Below are 8,453 nucleotides of genomic sequence, written 5' to 3' on the forward strand. Positions count from 1 at the left end.
CCCGGGGCATGCCCCGCTGCCCTGCGGTGTGGGTTCGTGGTTGGAATATCGCACGGAAAGGGGTTTTGCGGCTGTTCCTCATTTGCCAGAGTGAGCAGAGGGAGGAGAACCCCTGCAGTGGGGTTGGGCCTCCTCGGACCACCGGGCCTTTCCTCCTTCAGGGCACACGGGCTGTGGATTTCTATCCGTACCACGACCCGCGGTGGTTCTGCAGTGCCAGGAGTTGATTGATAGGAGCTCCCCACCCTGCTGTCCTTTCCTGCTCTGATCCTGCAGGGCTGGGCGTGAGCCATCTCTTCCGGGGCAGCGAGCATTCATAGGAGATCACAGAGTGGTTTGTATTTGGAAGGGACCTCTAAAAACCACCTGGTTTTCTCCCCCTACAATGAACAGGGACACACGCAGCTCCATCAGTGCTCAGAGCCCCTCTGGTCTGACTCTGAGAGGGGGCATCTACCACCTTTCTGGACAACCTGTGCCACTGTCTCACTGCCTGTAGGGTAAAAAATAAACAACCCTTCTTCCTTATATCCAGTCTAAATTTCTCCTCTTTTAGCATGAAACCATTTCCCCTTGTCCTGTCACAACAGACCCTGCTAAAGTGTCAGGCCCCTTCCTTCTTACAGCCACCGCTAGGTAATGAAAGGCTGCTCTCAGATGTGCCTGGAGCCTTCTCTTCTCCAGGCTGAACAGCCCCAACTCCCTCATCCTGTCCTCGCAGGGGAGGTGTTCCATCCCTTGGATCATTTTGGTGGTCTCCTGTCCAGACTCCACCAGGCTCACATCTGTCCTGTGCTGAGGACTCTACATCTGGATGCAGTGCTCCAGGTGAGGTCTTACCAGCATGGAGTAGAGGACCACCACCCTCTGCCCAGGAAGACAGATGAGCACTTGTGTTGCTGATTATCTCTGAGCAAAGTAAAGCAAACAGCTCCAGTGTGACCCTGCTCACACTGTCCCAAGTGTCTGTCACTGCACACACACACACACACACACACAGTGAACGCTACTTCTGTGAAGCCCATAAATGCACAGGGCCAGCTGAAGGTGCTGCTGTTTATTGTTCCATTAAATCCGGACTGGCGCTGTGCTGGAACAGGGATAATGTGATTTTTGGAAGCTGCTGTTCTGAAGCAGCATCTAACACCTGCTCCAGAGCCTTGCGAGGAAAAGCAAGCATGCCAAGTGCACTTAGCTGCGCTGGACTGCAGCACGGTGTGATGCTGGCAGACGGTCACTTCCCATTAATGCCCCTCTTAATGCCTGGGGCATTAACATCTCGCCAGCACGCCGGTGCTGGACGCAGGCTGGGTGGAGGCGATTTGATTGTGTTCTCTATTTTATATTTTAGTCTGTACAGAGAAATGGAAAGATATCATGCTAGTTTTGTCATGACCTGCTTTGTTTTTTTCCATCCTTATGGTACAAGTCACGAGTGCACATGGGTGACACCCTTTGGGTTTAGAGCTTTGCCCCCATGTTTCCGCAGAAAATCACAAGTTTCTTTTGCAGAAGCAGAAATTGAGGTTGATATGCAAAAGAAAATGTGTGCAAATCAGCTTCCGTTGGGAGAAATGTTCTGAATGCGGATGAGAGAGTCTGCAGGGCTTGCAGCCACCTCTCTGCAAAAGCAAACGCTGAGAATCGTAGAATGGCTTAAGTTGGGAGGGACCTTAATGATCAACTAGTTCCAACCTCTGCACACAACACATGTTGCTGTCAGTGAAGTATCTGAGCTTCGCCTGAGCTCAGCTCTTCCCTGAGTCGCTGCCAGCTCCCTGCATCCTTTTTGTTCCAGCTCCTCCCCATGGTGGGAAGCTGAGCTGGGAGCTGTTGGTGGAGTGGCTCATCACAATGTTATAAAAATCACAGTTGCCAGCATCGAGGAGATATCGTGTACAATCGCCTGAGCTTCCAACTGCAGCTCCCGGCCCTGTGCAGAGGGAATTTTTGGATTTGAGGTGGCTCCTCAGTCCTCTCAGTCAGTCACCTCTTCCTCTTGTCTCTGGCACACCAGTGGACTCCCTTGCAAGGTGTTCCTGTGGCTGAGGCATCCATCTCCCCATTATGTTCTTGCCGGTTTTGCACTGCATTCACTCTCCCAAATGCTCCTGTGGGATGATCCAAGCGCTGGCCAGAGTTACTGCCCAGCCTTTTCTCTTTGAAAGGTGACAAAACATTTCTGCCAGCCTGTGATCTTCCTATAATCAAAGCCTCTAATGAATGGTAAGCCTTTAGTGGTGCTGGTGCTCCTTCCAGCTTTCTTCTGGAGCTTTTGTCCGTTGAAAAACCTTGTCACAGCGAGGAAGCCAGGCTGGGTGCCTGGGTCGAGCTCTGCACCAGCGGCACAGCTGAGCTTGGCGCTTTCAGCAGCACTAGAACAAACCAGCAGCTGTTGCTTGCTGGGAAAGCAGCTGCGTGGCGAAGGCTGTGCTGCCTGTGGCTGCCCGGTGGTTGTTAACCTCCTGACTGGTCTGTCATGTAAGGAAGCTTTAGAGCCAAGGCAATGTTTGTGATGGATGGGCCGTCAGGTCACGGGGGCTGGGTGTTTGCCTGTGCTTTGGTGTGAGATTGCTTGTAGGAAGCAAATCTCTGCTGGGCTGGGGTTTAGGGGGCTGGGTGTTTGTGTCTCGGTGTCAAACTCTGAGCACAGAGCAGATGTGAAGAAAAGTGCAAATTGAGAGGGAGTTACCACTGTAATTATTTAACTTCTTAAGGTGTTGGTCAACTGAGTGAGAATGGCAATGCAGGTAGCCATTACTCCATGTCCTAGTATTGCGGATCGATGGAAACTATTTTGCAGTTTAAGTTGGGTAGTTAGGTTGCACAGGGAAGGGTCTCTGAGTCCTGTTCTATCTGATCAGGGCCTAGCACGCTGGGGATACAGCAGTCTGAACCATAAACATTAATAATACAGTGGGTATTATTCAAATGAAAGCTGCCACTTTTCCTTTGTGGGAATAAACCCCTGGGTAATCGCTGCTCATACTTATCTGTTCCTATAATTGCTTTCTGCAGAATCACTCCAAAAGAAGCTCTGCTGGCAGGATGCTGCTCTCCCTGCTCTCCCCCCGCGTGAGCTGGCCTGCACGATGCCTGCTTTGTGACTTGCACCGGTGGGGGCTGCGTGGGCAGAGGAGGGCTGGCTGTCCCCGCAGAGGTGTGCAAACCACACGGACAGCCAGCAGCCACCACGTCAGCCCTGTCTTCACCAAGGCTTTGACTTTCGGCGATAAAGTCGCCGTCGTTGACCAAAATGGTGAGCACACATACAGGGAGCTTTTCTGCCAGAGCCTCCGTCTGTCCCAGGAGATCTGTAGAGTCCTGCAGTGCTCCAGCAGGGACTTGAAGGAGGAGAGGATATCATTTTTGTGCCCCAATGATGCCTCGTATGTGATTGCCCAGTGGGCTTCTTGGATGAGTGGAGGCATAGCAGTTCCCCTGTACAAGAAGCACCCTGTGCAGCAGCTGGAGTATGTGATTGAGGATTCGCAGAGCGCTCTCGTCGTCGCAACGGATGAATACGTGGGGAAAATATCTCCTAGTGCTGAGAAGCTGGGAGTCCCAGTGCTGCCACTCAGGTTTCATAGCAGTGGATCTGCAGACCATACAGCGGTGGAAGACGTGCCCCTGGCATCCAGTGCTTCCTGGAAGGACAGGGGAGCCATGATAATCTACACGAGTGGGACAACGGGGAGACCAAAGGGTGTCCTCAGCACCCACGAGAATGTGCAGGCAGTGGTGAGTGCTGCTTTCTCTGCAATGCTCGTGCTGAGTGAGAGGTCTTGTCCTTCCCGGGTGATTTGGTGTAACAGACCTGATTTCTGCACAGAGCTATAGGGCTGTGTCCTGAAAGTCCCAGCGCTTCTGAGGTGAGCACAGGACTCGGTGTTTGAGGCTCTGAACCTCGTGCTGTGGTTGCAGCCAGGGGCATGGCTTCTGCCTCCTTTCTTGGAAAGCAGCAGAGGTGAGACCTGTTGTAAAAGGACTGCTTTCTTTGCAATTTTCTTCACTGTGACTAGCAAGGTATCTTTGCCCATAATTGGAATATAACTTAGCCCAGCACTGCACAGTGCTGCGTGAAGTCTGTGCATTATTTAGCTATATATCCCCAAGGCAAAAAATCCATTAGCTCTCTGAGCCAAAAGGAATTAAAAGTTTGAATGAGCCTGCTGACTACCTCACCAGTTTGTTATCACTGCCTGCAACCGATAGACTCATGCCATTAGGGAAAAAGAGCAGGGAATACATGGTGCCTTATGGACACATCGTCGAGCTCACGCCTTTCTGGATGCACAGATACTGCAGTGGTGGGTGCAGTAAGAGAGCTTTGATGGATAGAGCCAGGGCTTAGCTATATCGGGCAAAGAATCTGTTCCCTTACAAACATGCTGATCATTTGGGAGGCAGCCGAAGCACTGACTGTCTTTGGTCCTGTCTCACAGAAAGCTCCCTGCCCTGTGGAAGGGGGCTGTGAATGGCATGACCAAATTCCACTGATTTTTATTTTTAGAGAGCTGGAAATAAGCTCTCCAGTTGTTAACGTTGGGCTCTGAAGAACTTTGTTCCGAACAGAAGCCTGAGGTCTGACACTTTGAAACACACTGTTGTGAAGGGATAATTAGAAGTTTGATATATATTCGGTATATTCTCTTCATGGGACATCAATTTCCTGCTCCCACTAGTTATCCCTTACACACGTGAGAAGAGCAATGTCATCAATGTCCAAACTGTGTCAACTGAGTCCTGGAATATTTCAAGTTTTATGCAGTATTTCTGCAGCAGGCTTATGATTTTGTGGGTCCTACTTAAAGTCATTGCTGACTTAATTCTCAGTAGCAAGGAAGGTCTGTGGTCTATGTGAACACATGTTGAAAAAGTGCAGAAGAAGTTCCTTGTGAATGCTTTATGGTGGTAATTCTGCTCCTGTTGGCCCTAAAGAAGGGATTTTTGTGCCCAAGTGTTGTCCTAGGAGTGGTGGGATTTCTGGCACCAGCTGTGCAGGAGGATGCTGGGTGGGTTGGGTACCTCGTGCCGGGTGAAGCTTTCCTCCTGCCCCGACATGAGATTACTTGTCTTTTTCCATAGACCACAGGGCTGGTTGAAAAATGGGAGTGGAAGAAAGAAGATGTTATTCTGCACGTGCTGCCTTTGCATCATGTCCACGGGGTGATCAATAAGCTGCTCTGTCCTCTCTGGGTGGGAGCGACGTGCATCATGCTGCCCGAATTCAGCGCGCAGATGGTAAGCCTGGAGGGACTGTGTGCTGTCTTTGAAATTCAGCAGCAAGACCCCATGTGCTGTAATTAGAGCAACTCTGCAAAGAAGTTCTTAGACAGTTCCAACCTTTTTGGCTGCTGGCTGCGTGCGGTTCACAAACTGGTAAAAACCCTTTCTGTTGGACGCTCAGGGTGGGGTAAGTGTGCTCTGCTGGAGGTTACAGCTTGTTTGAGTGTGACAGACATAAACACGACACCGTGCTGCTCCTCCTTGGTGTGTTGGAGGTCTCATGTTGGGGGTGATCTATTCTCAGTACCCGCTAAGATCATCCACACCCAGAATAAGGGTTGTTAATTTTCTCATACAAGGAGAGAGGTGGAAATATTGGATTTTTCCCTTGCACGTTGGCAGTGAGCTGCTTGAAGCTATACTGTTGGTCGGATATTTCATTTTTAGTAGCTTGCATTTTCCACGTCCTCGATGTTTTGTGTTACATTACATGACAGAACACAGACTTCAGAGTTTCTTACAGCCTGGCTAAGAGAAATACTAATACATGTCACTTGCATAAAAACAGTGCTCTTGAGCTGTAGAGGTACAAGTGTAAACAGATCTGTCAGTTTAGACGTAGCAATGTAAGTGAGAGTTTGCAAACTGAGAGCTGCTTGCAGTTTTGCGGGAAAGGTGACAGGAGGGAAACCTTATTTATAAGTGTGTTTCTGCTGCATTTAGTGTTTGCTGGCCAAGATAGGAGGCACCAGTCTGAGTGCTCTGCTTGTATTTTGTTCCTTGCCTGTGATGGCAGGTAGCTGACTTACCAAGAAGATGAAAAGCAACAACCAGCAGTGAAGTAGAACAGCTTCTACAGTTACTGGCTCTGGGAGCTGGCACTATTCATCTACATCCCCTGATATTGGTGGTGGTGTGAGAGGCACTGGAGTTCTGGTTTGCTCTGAGATGAGCAGTGTCACTATTAAGTGAGCAATTTCAGGTCCTGGTGCCGCCTCATAGCAGAAAGAGGACCTGCTTTGTCAGTGGGCAGCTCCTTGGACAAGTGACGAGAGCTGCCAAGCCTGTGCTTTGTGGCTGAACAGGCTGTTTTAGTGTCTGTGTTCATTCATGTGCCAGGCAGCTTTGTCACGCTGAAAGGACAAAGAGCAAATGCACAGGGTGCACCCGGAACCCCTTGGTGCTGTGGCTCTACAGTGGAGCTGAGTTTGGACTCTGATCTGAGTGAGCCGATGTCCATGTGATTCTTAGCTGCTTATTTCTGCTTCTCAGAGAGGCAACCACAGAAAATGTGCGCTTCCCTTCTTGTTTCGAGATGGCCCTGGCACCTGAAAGCCCCACTGGTGGCTGAGCACCGGTTCTTCCAAGGGGAACAGCCCCAGAATCACAGAGGGGCAGCTCTGCACTCACATCTCCAGAAGGATGCTGTCGTAGAGGAAGGCAGTGAGGTCCCCCGGCAGCTGGAGCTGGTGATATCTTCTTGATAGTCTCTGCCTAATTTACCTGCTGCCATCTTAATGGCGTCACCCCAAGGAGCATTCTGTGCACACAGCTTGGGGTGCAGCAGGGATGCATGCCCACCAGACCAAGGGCTCAGAGCGTTGTCCAGGCATTGCTAGGAGGCAGCTGGTGTGGAGCAGAGGAGCGTGCCGATAGCCTGGAAGCAAAGCCAAGCCCTCTGGAGGGCGCGTTTCTCCACATCCTGTGCCACTGGTGATTGATCGTCCCTTCCACCCTTGTGTTTTTCTGTGCTCTCTCCCGACATCTGCAAATCAATGAGCTGACATTGAAGGATGGGTCCGGGTGCCTGCAGCAGGGTGCCTGCCTGCTGCCTCTGATCAAAGCCCTCTGCTGGAGCCGGCAGTGAGGGCGAGTGAGGACAGCGCGGGGCCATCACACTGACCCTGGAGGTTGGACTTGGGCAGAGGTCGGCGTGGTGAGTGAAGTTCCGGGGGCTCTCAGGTGCACTTGGGCTCTGAAGGACATCATTTGCTTTTCTATTCTTTTTATTCCCTTTATTTTTCCGAGGGCCTCCCCTGGGAGCTGAAAGTGGTTTGATCGACACTACAAAGAAAGCGCACGAGGGTAAATAAGGCTTTCTTGTGGAGTTTAATGCAAGCTGCCTTTCAGTTCCAGTCTATTTTCACCAGCTGTTTACAAAATACCCTTTGCTACTGAAATCAGCTTTCAGAGTTTCAGTGGAGGATTTTGCCAAAGGAGCTCGAGTTTTGCTGCGCGCTTTTTCTCTTGGTTGCACCTTGAGAAAGCAGCCAATTATAGTGTGATATAAAGAAACCCGGATGGCAGCTAAAACACTTGACAGCCTGATCAAAACAAGGCTGGGAACTTACTCTCAACCTGCTGCAGGCATATTTAGCCTTGAGTGATACTGGCATGGGTTCAAGAGAAACCGCAGCAGCATACCCGATGTGTGTTTGGTTTCTAATCACTAACACTTCATTATACAAAATAAATACTTTATTATTACAGCCTTTATTAAATTACATAATTTGTGGTGTGCCTTATAGTCAGATACTGATGCCAGTCTGGTTCCAGTGGTGGTAACAGTGCTCTTTATTTTTTCCCCTTGGTTAGAAGGCTCTCTGAGCCCCAGGCCAGGACTTGTCGCTCCCTGCATCTTTCAGACCCTTCCGTCTGTTTTTGGGAACTGTCCGAGGAAAGGTTAAAAATCAAACTGTAAAATAACCTCCGTGTCCTGACCAACATCCACTCTCCCCAAAACAGCATCTGATGCCCAGGGCTGCGTGCGAGCTATTGCTGAGGCCACAGGGGCTCATTAAAGTGTATTGAGCTGCCTCAAGCGTGAAAGTTGCTGCATAAAATCAGATTCTTTTTATTAAATGAGGACATCCATTACTTTGCACCAGCTACTGTACATGTTATAATTCACTTTATAGCACCATCTGTTAAGGCTGTCTCGCTTAAGCTTTTTGCAGCATCTTTTTATTGTAAGTTATTAAAAAATATGGCTGCATCTATTAATCATTTATTAATAAAGGGTTTATAAATGGACCCATATTTTCCAGCAGCACAGTCAGTTCATCCACGCTGTGCAAGTCCCCACTGAATGGGCTGCAGTGTGATGCTGGGAGGCCCCCAGCTGCTGCCTGCCCTGGGGGCCATGGGAGCAGCACCCAGCACTGCAAGAGTGCTTCACTGCCTGGAAGGGACGGCTCTGAGCACAGTGACATCTCCGTGCTGCT

At 50.0% G+C, this 8,453-nt stretch overlaps 1 protein-coding gene across 1 annotated transcript; it reads left to right on the top strand.

Annotated features, from left to right (window-relative positions):
• Positions 1 to 2,997: 2,997 nt before the first annotated feature.
• On the top strand, positions 2,998 to 8,433 carry ACSF3 (acyl-CoA synthetase family member 3). The gene is made up of 2 exons (XM_031555462.1): positions 2,998 to 3,741; positions 5,089 to 8,433. The coding sequence occupies exons 1-2, from the start codon at positions 3,049 to 3,051 to the stop codon at positions 5,308 to 5,310; spliced, it is 915 nt and encodes a 304-aa protein (XP_031411322.1). The 5' UTR covers positions 2,998 to 3,048; the 3' UTR covers positions 5,311 to 8,433.
• The last annotated feature ends 20 nt before the right edge of the window (positions 8,434 to 8,453 follow it).

Source organism: Meleagris gallopavo, chromosome 13 (assembly GCF_000146605.3).
Source record: "Meleagris gallopavo isolate NT-WF06-2002-E0010 breed Aviagen turkey brand Nicholas breeding stock chromosome 13, Turkey_5.1, whole genome shotgun sequence".
Taxonomy (NCBI): Eukaryota; Metazoa; Chordata; class Aves; order Galliformes; family Phasianidae; genus Meleagris; species Meleagris gallopavo.